General features: G+C 38.0%; 1 protein-coding gene across 5 annotated transcripts in view; it reads left to right on the plus strand.

Annotated features, from left to right (window-relative positions):
* Positions 1-20,850, plus strand: part of ATXN7 (ataxin 7) — a 104,575-nt gene that overhangs the window by 32,395 nt on the left and 51,330 nt on the right. For 2 of the 5 annotated variants that reach the window (XM_037903615.2, XM_037903621.2), the window contains one exon: positions 13,744-13,848. The exons of 1 other annotated variant lie outside the window; for it this stretch is intronic. In XM_037903615.2, coding sequence (XP_037759543.1) covers positions 13,744-13,848 — 105 coding nt within the window. Of the gene's footprint in view, positions 1-4,952; positions 4,957-13,319; positions 13,500-13,743; positions 13,849-20,850 lie in introns of those variants that run through there. 2 more of the 5 variants (XM_043551797.1, XM_037903620.2) reach the window with 2 other exon arrangements.

Raw genomic sequence — 20,850 nt, forward strand, 5'->3', positions numbered from 1 at the left:
ACCCATATAATATCTCCTCTTGAACTTCCTTAAAAATTGAGGCCCTAATCCTGCAATGTGATGTGTTCAGGAAACTGGCACTCACACAGAGACCCAGTGAAATCTAGGGAGCTCTGTAGGACTCCACTTGCATGACTCACATCTCAGGATCGAGGACTAGGTGTTCCTAATCCACTTTAATCTGCATATGGAAGCCTTTCTCTGTCTCATCATTTTTGTTGTTCATTTCTATTCCTTCTGTGTCCTTTTAGATGTAAAATGTCTACAATTGAATGCTGTGTTCAATTTGAGGTCATACCATACATTTCTATAACTGTATGGTATTTTGTTTCCTATCCCATTCTTAAAGTTGACATATAAAAGGGGAGGAAAGTGCCTCTTTTCTACTTAATGATGTGTAAAGGTGGAATGTGTATTTTAAGTCTTTTTTCTTGTTTCTGAATTCTAAAATATGTGTTTGTCTTCCCTGTTTTTATGGGAGGACTAGAGAACTGGAGGGGAAGTTTACTCAGCCCTCAACTGGAGATTCAGGGAACATTAGACGAGGGAAGAAAGGTGTTCCCCCAAATGCCTGTCAAGAGTTTCTTAGCTGTTAATCATATCCAATAAAACCAAAACTTTATGCAGTCTGAATAAATTCCCCCTCAGTTTACCAGATTTCAATATTTAATCCTGTCATAATTGTACTAGTTCTCTAATCATCTCTAGAGTCCTCCACCAAAAACAGGGTAGTCAAAAGCCTGAGATGTATAATTAAAAACAAGCAGGAAAAAAAATTTTAAAAATCAAACCTTTTCAGACTTTCCTTCTACATCACAGTACAATCAAAGGTTTTTTTCCTTTTTGAGTAACGTGTTATGTAAAAACATATCCCAATGGTGGTTCTTCCTGAGACGTTCCCACTCCCCTGTCTGTGGCGTCTCTTCTGCTTAAGCTGGTTCCATTATTTTAAGAAAATTTAATGTACAATGTTTAGGAGAGAGAGATTTCAAAGTGCTAAAAACCTTGCTATTGTAAAGTGTATGGAAGTGGTGCTGAAATTTGAATGGAGAGGAGCTGACATAATAAGCAACAGATGAAAGGGCAAAAGCTAAATTTCTCGCTTTAAATCTTTGAAGTTGCAGCACAACAATTGACAGTTTCTCTTAGGTGAAGATGCTGTAGGATGCTGTAAGTTGGGTGTTATACCACAACTGATCAGCAGTGTATCTGGAAGTTTGTCCTGAATCGCTGAGCAAGTAGGTCAGCTTTGCTTCAGTTTGTACACATTTATCTAAGGTTTTATATTTGGTATTGAATCACACACAGTTTTATACCATGCGGTATTGAGCAGAGCTGACCGTTTGTCCACAGGTAGAGTCCCTTCTTCACAGCAGGTTCTGATGATATTAGCTCTGTACTCGCTGGAATGTACTATTAGTGGGGCATCAACCATCATGATTCCACAGTTCAGGAAACCGTTTTTAAAAAACCTGGTGAAATATTCACTGATCATACTTATTTGGCAAGTATGCTGCTTATAAGTTTGGAAATACTTTAAACTAATATTTCAGTTCACCATTGAAGTATTGTGCAGGCACTTGAGTTATATCAAATTAAATATCGTTCTCGTAAATCTATAAAACAAAGTAAGTAAATTCCTAATAGAAATGCAATAAACAATAATTGCCTTCTATAATTGGTTAAAATAATTAACTTCTTTGAATCATTCTAATTGAAAACTGGAAAGCAAATGTTAACCTTATAATCATGTTAGATTTAATTAAAACAAAATCCATTTTATTTACGAAGTTGATGTTCAAGTACACAGGGGATGGGAATGAAACAGAGGGGACTGGCATTTTTCAGGTAATGAGATTACTTAATAATGCATCTGAATTCAGAATCAGTTGAAAGATCATCAGTAATAACCTCTGTGATTTTTCTTGTTTGTAACTGCTGGTTTGCTGCCTCAGGTATGAGGTACGTGATGTCCAGTGGTGCTCTGTCACATTCCTGATGCATAGTCTTTGAAGTGACACTTCAAAGAATGCTGACACATAGTGCTATCACACAGGAGTTACAGTCCTGGTCAGCAGGGAAGAGATTAAAATAGTTAGGTTCAAAGCCTAACGCAATGTGGTATATGATATAAATATTACACACCTGGGAAACCAAAATCTGTGTTAATGGATGACATTTTTAATATAAAATTGCAGTGATTTCTTAAATTAGTTCCATAAATATATCACCATTTGGTATGATTCTTAACTTTTTCTTTTTTTATACAGACTATTTGATTTGGTAAAAAGCGCTCCAACTATTGTAGAGATAGAATAAAGACTACAGTATTTCTAAGGCTGTATTTATTTATTTAATTTACATTCTTTAGAAAATAGATTTGTTAATTGCCATATTATTATATTATAGCTTTCTCTGTCACAAAAGAGAGAGTCAAGTTTACATTATATCGTCCTAGCTCTCAGTTGGGGGAAAAATGATAAAGCTATAAGTGATTTGAAACACCATTGCTCTGTTGCTGCGTCAGTAAGTACTAAGATTTTACCAGTGCCTAATCAGATCTGTCCCCTTGAATGTAATGTGGATGTTTGAGGGAATTGACCATTCTTGCATAGACTTCCCTTGTGATGATTTGCATGGGGGAGGGTTGTAAATATTTATGTTGAAACATCAAAATCCTTTTTTTAAAAATAATTAAAAAATGATGCCTGTATCATGGACAAGAGAAAACTGTGAGCATGAAAAAGTCTGTTCTGCATTTTTAGTGTGTCCAAGTAATTTTTGCTGCAGTCTGCAATTTATTGTAATCTCTAAATTTTAGCTTTTTTTTCCCTGTTACAAAAGCACAGCTGCCATAAAGAAAACCAGTGTGCTTCGGCTGTGTAAAAAGCCAACAACAAAAGAGTATCTAGTGCAAAAACTACATTCATATTATAACTATAAATTTAAATACTCATCTAATCAGAAAATTAATTACCAGTACTCGTATTGACAAATTGTCTGTATAGCACACAGTGTGTACATGGAGAGAGACATTTTAATAGTCTGGTAATCAAAAATATTATCTGTATATGATTGATTTCATGTTAGCATGTAAATCTTGATGTTTCTATTTCCTGAATTCTGTTGAGTTTAATTTTGTAATCTTTACGTTAATTTAATGTAGAGCTTTTGAGTTTATTTGTATTGAGTACGTATTGAACATTTTTCTACCACAAAAATACACAGTAATATACTGACTTTTCTGAAATGACTTTATGATGTTGTGAGATCGCCTTATCCAAAATAATATAGGACACAGCATGGATTCTTTGACATGCACTGTGATGAAAACTTGTGTACATATGTTACTATTATTATGTACATGCAGCTCTTTTTATGTAATATAAACTATTTTATATAAAAATGGCTAGGGAAATTTCAAATACCATTAATTCTGTGAATAGTAATTAAAGACCAAATGGGGAATATGCTTTGTAACTGGCTGACTTATCTTCATTACTCAAATATCTGATGAAAACCTCATGTAATAGAATACCAACTGTGTGTGGTGTGGTTTTTTGTTCTGCGGAAAGGATTTAAATCTAATGTTACCTATGTTAAGTTTCAAAACAAGGCGGTAACTTGTAGGGTGGCTCATTGAAATATATGGAGGATTGAATGTAAAAAATCTGAACAAAAATAGTACAGTAGTTAGGAATGGTTATTACATAGCTTTAAATGTGTTTTGGGTTTTTTTAAGTAATTATGTATAACAAAATTTGTGTTCAAAGAATTTTACTAAATATTTAATGGTTATTGGCTGATAGGATATATGCTTTTTATATCACTTGAGCCTCTAATTAGACCTCCCAGCTGCATTGTAGATTGCAGGTGCATGCATACATGACACACTTCTCTTATTGAGTCTCTGCTCTTGTCAGTACTCCGGATATTGAAATTTTTCAAGAATCCTAAATCTTGGAGATCAGGGTAATTGTAAATCGCAGTATTCTGTATCCTCACATGCAGGAAAAAGTATAATGTGCATTTGCTCATAATGTTGAAAGAAAACCAGTTCTGTGGGTTTATGTTTAGGATTCCTAGAAAGTAATTTTAATTTTAAAATATGTTGCAAAGCTCCCTTTTTTCTTTCTTATTTTTTTTTTAAGTGGGGGGGGGCAGGAATCTGATTTTTTGGGGGATGCAGGATGACTTAATCCTGGGAAAACGTAGGAATTGTAAGGTATGTTATTTCTATCCTGTCAACTTTCACAACAGTAAATTCTGTCTTAAATTTGCGGGGGGAGGAATCTACCTTTAATGCAATTAATTGTTTCTCCAACTCCAGCTTTGCAATACTTGGTATTGTTGAAGGAATAGAATGTCTACATGCAGGAGACTGGCTACAGACATAGGATTTCCCTTAAAGGTTCTGTTTTGGAACACTGATATTGGTCAGTAACAATGCCATTCAGTTGTTTATGAGGTCAGTTCTAGTAATGCAGTTAGCCTCAGTGTAGATAGTTTTTTTGGCCATATAATGGGTATCATTTGACCTAGAGACTTATAGTACTTGGTATCCTTCGTATATTTATTTGGGTTTAAATATAACAACTGAGATCTAAGTATTCTTACCATAACTAAAAATGCAATATAAAAATAATCACCAAACCAAAACAGCAGCCTTTCCTTTCTTTGCCCCCTTTCTCAGTCAGCAAACATACTACAAAACAACCCCCCCCCCCCATCTTTATGTTCCCCAAAGAACTGTGTCACAGCCACCCCTTTATAAATGCCTCAAAAAAGATATACTGGAATTGGAAAAGGTTCAGAAAAGGGCAACAAAAACGATTAGGGGTATGAAAGGCTCCGTATGAGGAGCGATTAATAAGACTGGGACTTTTCAGCTTGGAAAAGAGACGGCTAAGGGGAGATATGATTGAGGTCTATAAAATCATGACTGGTGTAGAGAAAGTAGGTAAGTGGTGTTTACTACTTCTCATAACACAATAACTAGGGGTCACCAAATGAAATTAATGGGCAGCAGGTTTAAAACAAATAAAAGGAAGTATTTCTTCACACAACGCACAGTCAACCTGTGGAACTCCTTGCCAGAGGATGCTCTGAAGGCCAAGACCATAACAGAGTTAAAAAAAGAACTAGATAAGTTCATGGAGGATAGGTCCATCACTGGCTATTAGCCAGGATGGACAGGGATGGTGTCCCTAGCCTCTGTTTGCCAGAAGCTGGGAGTGGGCGACAGGAGATGGATCACTCGATGATTACCTGCTATGTTCATTCCATCTGGGGCACGTGGCACTGGTCACTGTTGGAATACAGGATACTGGGTTAGATGGACCTTTGGTCTGACCCAGTAGGGCTGTTCTTATGTTATGTAATATCAACAGAGGGAAAATTATTTTTTGTAGTGACCCAGCCATGTTACATTACAGTGAGTAGATATCTAAAGTTAACTGTACTTGATTAAAAACTGTCCAAACTGTAATATCAGGTTTGTATTGTACTTAAGGCATTTTGTTCCACCTTTTTGTATGACTCAGGTGTTCTAGATAATTGAAACATTTTGTTGTTCACATCAGCTTGTGGAATGCACATTGCCAATGTATATTAAATGGCAGCCAACACCAACATATTTGTAATAGTACATTAGTCAGGCCTGGCCATTTTTATTTAGACTTAACAAGCTACTTTTTACCTGAAAATACATACAAGGTGAAAGGTGGAGCTCTGGAAAGGTTAGATCTGGAAATATTAATGCAGTACTTTTATGGGTAGTGCTTATACTTAAATCTGTCTTCAGATTTGTATCCTTTTACCAAGTCTCTGAAATAGGAAGTAGTTTTTCCCCACCCTTTTGTCTTCCCTTTTGCTTTCTCTTTCTCTTCCTCTGTTTCACTTTTCACTCTCATCTCCGTTTTTAAACTTCAGTGAGCACACTTCTGCAAAAAAGAGGAATTTTGTGCATTGGTCTCTGAAAGCAGTCAGATTTTAGGGCTCATTTTGATCCCTTCCACTAGGTTATTCCACTCTTTTGGACCCAGCATTGAAGCTACCTGAAAGTTTCACCTGGAGCAGTTTTGGATGATAAATTTGTCTTCGTAGATGGCAGATACCCTTGTTAAGGGACTTTACGATTAGTACCAGCACCTCAGATTACATTTTGAAATAAAGAGGGAATCTGTGGAGAATTTGGAGTGCAATTGAGATAGGAATCAGCTGCTGAATGATGCCAAAGCTGGGCATTAATATATAAAACTTTTGTATTGTCTATAATATGTAATGGAGCAGGAATACACAGATGCTATTACTTTTTATGACTATGAACATGAATTTCCCCTATAAAATGGTGCTGAAAAGAGAATACTAAAAATATGCAGAAAACACAAGATGATGTAAACATGATGACACATCCTTAGTGTAGGACAAGAAATGGTAGCTCAGTCTCAAAAGCACTTTGCTGTAGCAAACCTGCTGAACCGCAGGGTACTTGCTGCTTGGTTTAATGGGTTAATTCAAACTTCCCCTTCAAAAGCAATGTTTTTTCCTCTTCAGTAGAAATTATTCTGCACTGGGTTTTTGCCAAGTATAAAGCATTTTGCTTCTGAAATAAATGTGCAGTAATGCAATAAGTACAGTCAAGAAAATCTCTGAGTATATAACATGGATAATTCTTTCAGTAGTGGATGAAGAATACAGGAGTAGGAAGCTAGGGGACAGGACTTCTTATAAACTAAGAGGAAAACACAGCACTAGAATTAAAATAATCCCACCCCAGAGAAGGCTGAAGGGTGACTTGTAGGCCAAATACAACTGCTCTCAGATTCACTGCAAAAGTTAGACTCATAAAGAACATATGCAACGGCAGGGAATGCAGCCACGTAGCTCGCACTGAAAAGGAGAAATGTATGCGGGGACTGCGGGATGTACTTCAATAATATTGTAAAGGCACCTGAAGTCTGCTTTGATTTAGTGCAGCCCCTGTGATTCCCACCTTCGACAAAAGATACTGCTTCTTCATTGGCCTCATGTAAATACTAGGTCTATTTAAAAAAGACAGTTGGAGCCTTACATTGAAATTTTTTGTTTGGCCTTGACCGACAGCCCCAGATGAAGGAATTTATAGTAGCCCAGCCTTGAGATGAACGTGTAGATCATGGTTGCAAGGCTCTCACATGAGAGGAATGAGCTTTACTGTTAAGTATTTTTAAATGTCATCTTTAAGCTCAAAGTAACAGTACGTTGGAACTGGCACTGTTGAAATACTATGAACTGCATTAGCCTTTTAAATTAAGATTGAATGTGTCTGGCATCAAATCAGATGGATATAAAAATATAATATTATATATCAGGGGTGGCCAGCCCGTGGCTCAGGAGCCACATGTGGCTCTTCAGAGGTTACTGTGCGGCTCCTTGTCTAGGCACCGATTCCGGGGCTGGAACTACAGGCGTCAGCTTTCCAATGTGCCGGGGAGTGCTCACTGCTCAGCCCCTGGCTCTGCCCCAGGCCCTGCCCCCACTCCACCCCTTCCCGCCCCCTCCCCTGAGCTTGCTGTGCCCTCACTCCTCCCCCTCTCCTCCCTCCCCCCCAGCCTCCTGCGCACCACAAAACAGCTGATGGGGAGGGAGGGGGAGGCACTGATTGGTGGGGCTGCTGGTGGGTATGAGGTGCTGGGAGGGGAGCTAATGGGGGGCTGCTGACATAGTACTGTGGCTCTTTGGCAATGTACATCGGTAAATTTTGGCTCCTTCTCAGGCTCAGATTGGCCACCCCTGTTATATATCATCCATTACAAAATTTTGCAACTCCTAAATGCGGAAAAGGGGGGGAACCAGCCATATGAAGGATTCATGTCCCCTAGCTCACAGCAGATATTTGGTATTGAAATGTCTGTGTTAAAAATATTACCTAGGTTCTCTAGTATTTATAATATACTTGTTGCACAATACACACATTTTACCGTATGACTATTTCTCTATTCCATAGGTTAAATTCCTCTTCTGAACTAAAGATATAGTTTCTCTGAAAACTGCTTGTTGCTAAGCTTGAACAACACAGTAGTAATTATTCCAAAATAGGGGAAGATAATTATTCCTCCAACATACCAGTAGTAGGTGGGCTCTTAACTGGGACTCAGGAAATTTGGGTTCAATTCCTTGCCCTTCTACAGACTTCCTGTGCAGTGTTGAGCAAGTCACTTAATTTCTCTGGGCCTTAGTTCCCCATTTGTAAAAAGATGATAATAGTTCCTTTCTCCCACTCTGTCTGTCTGTCTTGTCCAATCAGACTGTAAGATGCTTTTGCTATATGTTTGTATAGTGCCTAGCACAATGGTGTCCCGATCTTGTTTGTGACGTCTAGGCAATATTGTAATACAAATAATAATTAATGCGAAGGATTTTACTATACATATTTTGAGAATAATTTTGGTAGTAGCGTCATCACAATGCTTTTTTCCACCCATCCTTCAGCTTGGATAGCGTGCATTAGTCCTATTCTTCAGTTTTTTTCCATTCGTACACAATTAGTAAAATACCTTTTGTTGACCCTAATAGAAATGAAGGGAAAGTGCTAGACAGTGTGGCGAAACACTTGGATTTGTGACAGTAACATTCCAAAAGGCTCTTAAAAGCTAAATTAGATACTCTCTTATCTAAGTAGTTTCTGTGGTAATGATCTGAGGTGAAAGTGCAGTTCAGCTGATTTGTGTGAGCTGGCAAGACTTGTGTGTGTACCTCCCCTTGAAGTCGGTTGGAGTGTTGTGTGTACAGTGAATGCCTTTTGTGCGGTTCAGCTGGTTTGACTTTGTACTGAAATTGTTCCCTCTGAATTTGTTATCTTTATCACTCTATTTATTTAATACAGTTCCTTCGAACGGGTTCCCTAGAATTTTCACAATTAGAATTGTAAGTGTTTGAGCTACAGAATATTTCTACACTTTCAAAATATTCTGAGTGTAAGGTTGATCTAAATGTATAGATTGTTGTATAGTTTTTAATGCATAATTTTGTGTTTAGCATGCTGTTGTAAAAGAGAATCTGCCAGAGCCTAATTCTCAGAGCAGCAGCCGTATTAATTTCACGTAGCACAGTCCTTCTACTCTACATCCCTGCTCTGCTCTTGTAAGCAATGAGAGCACTGAAATGCACACAAACTCTGCTCTTTGAGTGCTAGAAATTCTGCTCTGAGGGGGTATATTTCAGTACCCTTTTCTCTCAAGAGTGAACAGATGGAGCAGAAGGAAGGTGCAACAAGCATGTGTGTGTTTATGTGAGATCGAAAGTAAGTACAAACACCATGTTTTCTGTTATCTGGTCACCTTGCGGAGAAGCGAGCATTCTGTCAATAGTATCCCATATTGGGGGAGCTTATATGTTAAGAATATGAAGGACAATTGAAATACAACTTATTTTTCTTCTTTGACTGGGTTACTGGTCTAGTGGATGGGAGGAAGCAGTAGATGTGACACATCTTGATTTTAGCAAGGCTTTTAATACAATCCCACATTACATTCTCATAAGCAAACTAGGGAAATGCAATCTAGATGAAATTGCTGTAAAGTGGATTTACAACTGGTTGAAAGACACTACTCAAAGAGCAGTTATAAATGGTTTGCTGGCAAACTGGAAGAGTATATCTAGTGAAGCAGCAAGAGAGGTTTAGCATAGATATTAGGAAAAGCTCTCTCTAACTGTAAAAATAGTTAAGTTCTGAAATAGGCTTCCAGGGGAGGTTATGGAATCCCCATTATTGGAGATTTTAAAGAATAGGTTAGATAAACACCTGTCAGGGATGGTCTAGGTTTATTTGGTCCTGTCTCAGTGCAGGGGGCTGGACTTGATGACTTCTTGAGACCCCCCTTCCAGTACTACATTTCTACGAGTCTATAAATGTTATTCAGACTGAATATTGGGTCTCTCTTAGTTTAGGGCAGATAGTGTTAATTCCCAGTGAGCACATTGGGCCTGTGCCGACGTCCCAGAGATGCCAGTTTAAGGCCTTGGTCCTAATCTTCAAAGCAGTTCATGGATCAGTGGCCCCAGTTACATTAAAGACTGAAAATCAATTGATAACCCACTGGAACAGGTGTGCTCCTCCTGTGTCACAAATTTTAGGATGAAGTGCAGGAGAGCTGGGGACAAAGCATTTTTGGCTGAGGGGATCCAGCTATGGAAGAAACTTCCAGAGTTGATTAAGTGAATCCAGAGTCTGTCTTTAGGAAATGCTGCGGAACCTTCCCCAAAAAAGTCTTGATGCCATAGCAAGAATAACGCTCACAATACTGGTCTACCCAGGTACCACCCCCACCCCCACAAAAAAGCTTTCAAGAAAATCAAGCATCAAAAAAATAAACAAACATACTCTTAGAACAGTTTTGCCCTCAAAACAAAGAAGAGCCAGAGATTCCATGAAGTTCACTAGGGACCCTGCTATTGGAAGGCACTGTAGTATTATGGTGATGGGCAACAGTATAAAACCCTAAGATAGATGATTGTGTAGTAGACCAGGAGTCTAATGTGCACACTTTGGAAAATCTGTCCTGTGCTTTTGTTCTCGCCTGTTTATAAAACTAATTTATTCCAAATGTTACTTTTATGTATATATTCCTTCCATGTGTTCTGCACAGAAATAATCTGAAAAAGGTATGCCCGTATTATGCAAAAATTGCCCTGTTGTTTGAAACTTATACAGGAATGCATTTTTGTCTGCGAAAATTTCTGATGAACCTTGAGACATTCAGGTAATAATTCACCTGTAGTTTCAAAGTACACCTCGATATTTCCTACATAAGTATAATAGGGTACTTTAAATAGAATGACGGTGTCTCAAAATAACGTCAAGAAGTCCTTTCTATCTTGCCAGATAAGTAGCAATAAGCAATATTTCCCCCATATTGCCAACAGTTTTTTAACATTCTGTGTTAAATGATGTAAAGCCTACATTGTAATCAAACCTCACTTCCCTCCCATATGTTACTTAGGCACTGTGGAGCACAGCTGTAAGTTTGCTTTCCAAGGACTCCATCGCAAGCCCTGGCATGGGGCATGCTGGGGGTAGGAAGAAGTGGGGGGGTGGAAGCCATATCACACATCACTGCGGCCCACAGGGCAGTCCCAGGAGTCTGACATTACTTAAACAGGTCCTTCGAGCTGCCCATCTTACACCAGGGATCTCTTTATCTCCAAGAACAACGAGGAGTCCTTGAGGCACCTTAGAGACTAACAAATTTATTTGGGCATAAGCTTTCGTGGGCTAAAACCCAATTCATCAGATGCATGGAGTGAAAAATACAGTAAGGTGTGTGTGTGTGTGTGTGTATGTATGTATGTATATATATATATATATGTATATATATATATATATAAAAACACACATACAGCAACACATGAAAACATGGGAGTTGCCTTACCAAGTGGGGGGGTCAGTGCTAATAGTATTCACCCCTTCTTGATGAGGTGTTGATGAGGTCCACTGTTGAGAATAGGCCACTTCCCCCTTAATTGAATTGGCCTCATTAGCACTGACCCCCCACTTGGTAAGGCAACTCTCATCTTTTCATGTGCTGTGTATATATACACTGCTTACTGTATTTTTCACTCCATGCATCTGGTGTAGTGGGTTTTAACCCACAAAAGCTTGTGCCCAAATAAATTTGTTAGTCTCTAAGGTGCCACAAGGACGCCTCCTTGTTTTTGCTGATACAGGCTAACACGGCTACCACTCTGAAACTTAGCTCCAAGAGAAGCCCATAAGCAGGAGGGCACAAAGGTGGCTTAAAATCATGTTATCTGCAATCCCCTCCACCTGGGCTGAGAGTTCAGTGCTGTGTCTCTGAGGCACGTCACAGAATCTCATTATATGGCTTTTTTCAGTATATACAGTTATTTTCATGAAGAAATTTAATATTTCTCAGGGAAGGCAGGTATTGGAAAATAGCTCTTTATTAATCTAGTCTATCCCCTGGTTTATTATATGTGGTATATTTGCTTGTGCTTTGCCCAGTTTACATTAATTTAAAATGTTATTTCCTGATGTTTTACCAAATATTTCTCTAATGACATATCCTAAATTGTTTATATAAAAGCTAGACTTGGTATTTGCACAAATTATAAAATGCTTGACCCTGATCATGTTTCAAATTACAAGTGTATTATTAATAATACATATCTTTTAATGTAATTTCAATTTCTGTATAAGCACCTATGGTTTAGATAGGCACTTAAAATATAAATATATGAGAGAAAATTAAATAAAACAGATGTATATAGATGTCATACTCAATCCATATTTGATTTATCCACATCTGTGTATACAAGGGATTTCAATGACAGCCATTGCATGGGGGTGTTTGTTTTATATAATTTTAATCTAAAATTCAGATACATGTTTTGAAAAGTTAAAGGGTGTGGTTTTTAAATTGTTTTTAAAAAGAAAATATACTTTCTTTTAAAAGTATCTTATCTTATTACAAATGTAGGCCCTAATTCTGACAACTGATCTGTGTAGAGCCCTACTGAGTTTTGGTTGCTGAAAGAGTGCAGGGATCTGCCCATGTAGATCATCTTGCAGGATTGTGGCCATATTCATTCCCACAGAAAAGGGTTACCTGTTATAAAATTTGTTTTAAATTCTTATATAATTCAAATTTCTTTAATTACCAGAATGTATAATTCTGGTGAAATATATGAATATGTTAAAATCCATGACACATGTTAATGTTTAAAATACTTAGCGTTCTTGTCATGTTAAATTAATAATTATGTTTCATTTAATTATATTTTAATATTTGCATGTGAATGTACATGCAAATATTCTTTAAGGTAAGAAAACAACTTTTAACAATTTAAATGATGAATAATTTTTTTTGAAAATGTTACTGATTGCTTTATGCCCCATACCTTTAGGAGACTGCATTTATCTACTTATATGCTTGGGTTTTTTAACTGAATAATTGGGTAATACTTCACAGGTTTCATTTTTAAATGTAATACTTTCTTAGATTTGTAGTCAGTAGAGTTTGTATTCACTGCATTAAGAAATTACTGGTAAGTGTTTAAACATTAAGCAATACTCTTAAGGAACTGGTTTTCATAAACATATTGCAGAAATTAATTTTACTTGAAAAGACTGAAAGTATGTGTGTTTATCATTGAAATACACATACACTCTGACATACTCTTATCTCTTTCTCCCTCGTACGCCTGTTACACAGATCTCTGGTACCAGATGGCTGGAATATAATGCACTGTTAAACAAATAAGACCATTAGACACATTATACTGTCTGGTAAATGACTGTGCATTTAAAGTGGTTACAAAATTTTAAATAGAAAACAACCTTCCTTTTAGAGTTTGTTTAAAGAAAGTGGAATAGAACTTAAACTGCTTTCTGAATACATAAATCATAGCTTACGTTGTAGTATGTCATCAAAATGTAATGATTTTCTGTTGTCCTTTTGAAGATGGCATGAAATAATCACTCCTACATCAGATTGCTGGTAGAGGTCTACAAGCAACAATCAGTTTTATTTTATGCTTAGCTTTGAAGGAAAATATGTGGTGTTTGTAATATTTCAAGACTAACCTAACTGTTGTACTATATGTTTTTTTTCTCACTTTCAGAATGTATTGAAATGTGCTATAAATGATAGTTCAGTGATAGCATCATGTGGTCATCTAACACAGTTGTTTTTCAGTAATTATAAGCAGCTGAGAGATATGCCCTTTGTCTTTTTGTTTTAGATATGCCAATATTTGGTCTTTGCCCGGCTCATGATGATTTCTATTTGGTGATGTGTAACCACTGTAATCAGGTCGTAAAACCACAGGCATTTCAATCACATTATGGTAAGTGCTTAACCATTTTTAATAATTACGGGTGAGGTTAAATCAGGATTAAGACTGGCAATTTTTGATTATCCCTTTTCGTGATCTTTAAAGCTGACGGTGCACACAGTATTATAATGTAAATGCAGTATAAGAAGGTAACCTGTGTTCATCGCAAAATGTTTTAACTATTTTAAAAATTATATTCATGAATGCAAAAGGATGGTCTCTGTTGAGATTAGTAAAGTATTTGAATGTTCCCCCCTTTAAGTACTGCATCAGTGATGTCCAATTTTGAAATGGGGTGTGTGTGTGTGTGTATGTTTCTTAATATGTGAAGACTATTTTTAAATGTCATACAATTGCAGTTGAGCTAAAACTAAAATTGCAAATTTTGCTATAGAGCAAACATGGTGCACTTGAAAATAGTAAACTTATATATTTTAAAAAGCATCAATTGTTGTTTGTTTTACTGGTCAGATGAAGTTTTTGTGCATAAACTATGCTAGTAGAAGTGTCTGGGTAACATCAAGCAATACAGTATTTGTACACCACTAAGAAAATCTAAAGTGCTATACAGTTCAAGTATTCCATAGTTTCATATAAAATAGTCAATGAGTGAAGGGTGGATAGTTTTTCAGATCCTTTCCCCTGCCACTCTCCAGAGTGGTAAACAATTTTAAAGGGATGGAGGATTTTGATTGGGACCCTTTGGTATTAATTTTTGGATATGCAGTGCTAAAGAAAGTTAGCAGACTTTTTCTAAACATGTGCTAATACAAAAGATGGTGAGAAACCCATCTTCACCTCCACTTCCTTATATCTTCACCTCCACTTCCTTCTTCTCAAACACACAGAATGTGTATGTGTTTGCGCATATGCTACTCTTGAGGGAATTCTGCACCAAAAAATTTAATAGTCTCTGCACAAGGTTTTAAAATTCTGCAAAAATCTGCATATTTTATTTGTCAAAATAACACCATATACTCTCACAATTTTCAATTATTTGCTGACAAGTATTTTGAAATAAATTACCAGAATAATTGAAAATGGCGTGATTATATTGTTACTGTGTTTTTGTGTTATTTTGACAATTAAAATATGCAGAACTTTGCAGAATTTAATTTTTTAAAAATTTTTTGGTGAAAAATTCCCTCAAGAGTTCCAGGGTTCTGTGTGGCAACAGTCTGGGTGCAGGCAGCTCAGTGCGGGGTTTTTGGTGCAGGGGGAATAGGACTCTACAAGGGGGGTCAAGGTGAAGGTGGTTAGGGCTCAGTGGGAGGGAGGCTGGGGGAGTGGGGCTTGGTGTGGGGGAGGGTCAGGGTGCAGCTGGTTGGGGCTCAGCAGGGTGGAGGTCCGGGTGTGGGGGGCTCATGATGCAGGGGTTGAGGCTCGACAGGGTGGTGATTTGGGGGCTCAGCGTGGGGGTTCTGGGTGCAGAGGTCTCCTAATGCGGAGGGGGCTCTGTGGGGGGTAAGGGTCTCTGTACAAGGAGCTGCTCCCCCTGTCTACCCAACCCCCATGCGTCTGGACCTGGGAACCCCCCCCCCCCCCCCCCGCACACACACGCCTCACTCCTTCCCCTCCTCCCATCCCCTCCCCCACGGGGCATAATTGCCTGCAGCCAGGGAAAGTTTCTGGGGGCTTGATCTGACCCAGCTCTGGCTGCTCCATGCAGGGGAGGGGGAACTCTGCCTCCATCCTCCTCCTGACCTCCAGCTGGGACTAACATCCCTGGATGGCCAGGGCATCCCCAGACCCCCCTCCCGCCAGTGATTTTTCTGCTGTGCCGCAGTTGCACAGAATTCCCCCAGGAGTAATATGCATGCCCATGCGCACACATCCCTAAAACCCTTTCTGTGCTGAAGGATAGAATCATAGAACGGAAAGGGACCTCTATAGGTCTTCTAGTCCAGCCCCCTGCACTCAAGGCAGGACTAAGTATTATCTAGACCACCCCTGACAGGTGTTTGTCTAATCTGCTCTTAAAAATCTCCAATGTCAGGGATTCTACAACTCCCTAGGCAATTTATTCCAGTGCTTGACCACCCTGACAGTTAGAAGTTTTTCCTGATGTCCAACCTAAACCACCGTTGCTGCAATTTAATCCCGTTGCTGCTTGTCCTATCCTGGGAGGTTAAGAATAATTTTTCTCCCTCCTCCTTGTAACAATCTTTTATGTACTTGAAAACTATCATCATGTCCCCCCTCAGTCTTCTCTTCTTCCAGCTAAACAAATGTAATTTTTTCAGTCTTCCCTCATAGGTCATGTTTTCTAGACCTTTAATAATTTTTGTTGCTCTTCTCTGAACTTTCTCCAATTTGTCCACATCTTTCCTGAAATGTGGTACCCAGAACTGGACACAATACTTCAGTTGAGGCCTAATCAGCGCGGAGTAGAGTGAAGAATTATTACTTGTCTTGCTTACAACACTCCTGTTAATACATCCCAGAAGGATGTTTGCTTTTTTTGCAACAGCATTACACTGTTGACTCATATTTAGCTTTTGGTCCACGATGACCCCCAGATCCCATTCCGCAGTACTCCTTCCTAGGCAGTCATTTCCCATTTTGTATGTGTGCAACTGATTGTTCTTTCCTAAGTAGAGTACTTTCCATTTATTCTTGTACTTGCATGTGCCTACACTGTGGGGGTTACAGCTTCATATCTGTGGGGCTGTAGCTATGAGCTGTAACCCCCATAGTGTAGACGAGCTGTTTGCAATCTCTCTCCGGTTCCTCAGAAAAAGATTTCTACATCATAGAAACCACTGTCATAGCTGTTAGCATGACAACTGTGTTGGCATGTTAAGCACACAGTTCAACAATTCTGTGAACCTAGAAACTGAATTGCTGTCTCACCCCTAAAGAGTGAATATATTAGTTGGGTGGTGTGTGGAAGCTTGCATTGCCACTAGCAGCGTAGAACTTGTTTTGCGACTAAAAAGTTGATCTGTTTCCAAGCATGTTAATTCAGAATCTTGCCTTACATTCACCTTAAGAGAGAAGGGTTTGCTGTGAAGTAGAGTTGTGAAAAACACATTCGGCTTTTTTCCATTTTAAAAGAGTAAATTTTTTCTCGTTTTATCTTTTTTTTTTTTTTTTTTTTAATTGTCGCTTGTGTGTGTATATTGTATGCATAACAACATGTATCAAAAAGATTTCAGATACAAGAAATATTAGCCTGTAATTTAAATCTGTAAATTAGAAATAGATACTTTAACATAAATTAAAAAGGCAATGATGAGGCCGTCAAGGTTATTGTTAATGTCTGTCAGGGCTATTATGAACAATAAGAAAGTTATAAAATTATTTACTTACGCAGTGTAGTTGTAGCCGTGTTGGTCCCAGGATATTCAAGAGACAAGGTAATATCTTTTATTGGACCAATTTCTGGTGAGAGAGAAAGAACAGAAGTTGGTCCAATAAAAGATATTACCTCACCCACCTTGTGTCTCTAATACAACTGTCTAGAAATTTAGAAAGGAAATGGGTGGAGTCATTGGTGATTGAGGAAAATGAGGGTGGGTGGAGATGTAAACTATTCAAAGAGTTTGGTTTGCTAAGTAATTTCAGAAAGGTGAGCAGGACATACGATGGTGTGGTTCTGTATGAAACTGCCTAGCTGATCTTTTAGCTGTCTTCTGTTTTCAGTTTATTTGGAGGTTGTTTTTTTTCTTAACCATAATAAATGTGAAAGCTGCTCATCAATATGACAAGACAGGTGATTAATGATTACCAAACAGCAGCGTACTTACCTGACTCAACATGCCTAAGGTGAAGAAATGATAGAAGTAATGACAACTTAAAAATTTATCAAGTAAAATGTAAACATTGTCAAATTATATTAAGTAACAAGACAGAGGAATTGAGCTCATGTTTAAAAGTGAAGAAAATACTTTTCTTTGGATTTTTCAAGATCAGATTTTCTATCGAAATCTGTAATTTGTGGTTTCATTTCAGGATTTTTTAAAAAAGGTGAGTCTCACCAGGTTTGGGAAAAATCACAAGGGCAGTGAAGTAAAGCTTTTTTATAAATTTTCCTGTGTTTTTGTTGTTGTTTTGGAATATTACTTGAGAGATAGTTTCTTAAAATACTATACAGCTTTTGGTGCTGTGTGTTGCTTGTACTTGATATTCTTTGAAGCTTGTCCTGGTGGGCTTTTTAGTTTCCACAGTAGAATATGCTCTTTCAAAATGTCACTTTTCTCAGAGGAAGGATAAACAAACTAGTCACTGAACTTAATGAGCTAATTTCCTCCCAAAGCATGTTTGTGGTAAACTACAAGACAAGGTAGTCTGAAATGGTTTTTTTAGTTCATAAGGTAAAATTTTCTAGACCACATGCAATTAGATAAATTGAAATACAATTTTTACTCAAAATATACCACATTTAATATTTTAGCAAAATATTATAATTACACAGATATCTATTTAAAATTTGGGGTGTTCTTTGTTATGCAAAAGAAAAGATCATCATAATACTAAATTAGATTTTACTTGGGGCAATAAAACAAATATATAAAATATTTAAAATTGTAATTTGTCAGTTATGACTGGTGTTTGTTATAGAATAAATATAATCATTAAAATTGAATTGCAAATGCAATTTCATATTTGGTGTGCATGGTACCTTGTTGTTGTTGAAAGAAAAAAGTTGCTTTAATAGAGTGAAGAAATGCATTTCTTCAATAAGTGATCATTAGTTTAAGTCCTGGCTGGGAAAAAATGCCATTGGCCACACAGAAAACTTTGTACAATTTCTTTATGTATCCTTGGGTAGACTGTTTAAACTGTGTCGTCTTCTACACTTTTAATATATGTTGGTGAACATATGTCAAAAGCACATTGCTCTACACTCAGAAGAGAATTTGGGATTCCTCATTCTTTGTGTTTGAATAAATTCCATTGACACAGACATGATTTTACTTTTCCTTCAACAGCAGTCATTGCAGACTCTTACTCTCTTTTATGTGGTGTATGAACATCTCCTCTCTGTGGCTCTCTAATGGCATCCTGGGTTTTGTCCTGGGTTCCTTCCTCTTCTTTCCTCACGGTCCATCCCTAGCGGATCTTTTTATAAGCTCTCCTGGTTTCAGGTGACAACTCTAAACTGATGACTAGGATTGAACGTCTGTACCAATTGGTGGATTTTTTTCTTTGGTTTTGGGGTTTTTTTCCCCTGAAAAATTTAATGTTCATGGTTCCACATACTTCAGCACATGGCTGGTCTTTGTGGTATTTGAAACCCATTGCCATGGTTCCCTTAGTTTTTAGTGGAGATCCCAGAACAGTGCATGGTTGTGGGGGGGACACCTGGGTTGTTGGTGGTGGTTAAGGAGCTTTCACCGGCTTTTCCCATCCCGGGCTGGTTGCCAGCCAGGTGTCTGCAATGAGCCACTTCCCTGCTAAGTAGCTAGTCTGGCTTCTGGCCCCATGGAAGGGAGGCAGCTCAGTTGTGTGAGAAGCAGCGTGTTCTTGTGGGTTTAAACATGGGTTTGCAAAGCAAAGGCTTCCTGCATTCTAATCTTTGCTAGTGACTGTCTTTGTGCTTTTGGCCAAGTCACTTAACTTCTCTGAGCCTCAGTTTCTACACCTATAATGGAGGATAATAATGGTTACCTACCTTATAAAGTATCATGAGAGCTATGAATGAGACCTTTAGTGGTGTTGCCTGTTTAATTATTGAATGATTGTAAAAAGCTACGAAAGGGTTAAATATTGGAAAGAGAAAATGATACCGTATACTGTTCCTGAGTCTTTAGACAGGCATGTCTGGTTGGTGCCTCTACTCATTCGCATAGCTCTGGCATGCAGTGACAAATGAGATTAATGATTCTGTTCAGCTTCACTTCTGCTGTTTTGTGGGCAACAGTGAAACTGTTCAGAATGTCCGTTTCACCTTGCTACTCTTTTGGAAAACTCTGTAGGGAGGACCTGAAAAAAAAAAAGATTGTGGAAGGGATAAACTAGTAAAGACCACTTTATCCTCTCTTTGCAGCTCTCGGGTTAGAGGTAGAATAGCAAAGAACACACCCAACCTTGCCACAGCCAGGAGGAAGAGAAGAGACAGAAAATACCTGCTCCTTTCAGTCGTCAGAGAGAAGGGGAGCTTCATGTTGTCAGATACCTGTTAGTTAGAGGCTGATATGAAAGATAGAGTCCAAGAACAGCACCCTAATATTAATCCCAGCACCAGCGCTCTTCCCAGCAGCTGAAAGCTATGGATTGGGCTTCTCATCAGGAGTTGGCTTCACCTGATTGTCTCACTACACAGGCTCTTTAGCTTACCTTCCCCTCCTACACTCACACACTTATTCAGGTGTTGTATCTGTCCGACTAGCAGGTTTTAGTCCTCTGTCTTCTGCCTAGTAGGGGGTCTGGTACATTTTTCAAGCCCTTTTACCTAGGTTAGAAATGATATACCCAACCTGATTTTAATCAAGATAAATGACCCCATTAACTTTTCTTGGATTTGACAGAGATAATTGTAATCAGTGTTGCTATACTTGACCCTTGTAATATGTTGTAGAATGTTGATGTGTTCTGATATCCCATGTAACTTAGTATCTCAGAACCTTCAGTGTAACCTATTATATTTGGTTGCCTTTCCGACACTGTAGACTGAACATAAATCAAAGCCTTATTTGGTTACTATAAATTAGAACTGACAGCTGACCAAACTGAAAATTTGACATCAATATTTAAGTCATATATACATATTTTGTTAACTTTTAGGCTTTTTTTTTTTTTTAAGAGAAAGAGTGTTTAAAAAATACACAGAGTCAAAGATGGAGTGTGTGTACAAGTCAATGTTTCATGCAGATGGGAAAGGAATGTTTTGAACCTGGTTCGCAAACCATTGCACCTGGGCTTTTTTGTAGAAGGCTGCATGAGCTCTTACGTCTTTTGGACGGATGGGTCTTTGTTATATTTAGCAATCTCTTTGGCAGTTGACTAATTTTTCTTAGTAATGAAGGGCCTGCTGGTCATCTAGGACTCTCTTAACTAATGTAAAAATAT

Source organism: Chelonia mydas, chromosome 7 (assembly GCF_015237465.2).
Source record: "Chelonia mydas isolate rCheMyd1 chromosome 7, rCheMyd1.pri.v2, whole genome shotgun sequence".
NCBI classification, from domain to species: domain Eukaryota; kingdom Metazoa; phylum Chordata; order Testudines; family Cheloniidae; genus Chelonia; species Chelonia mydas.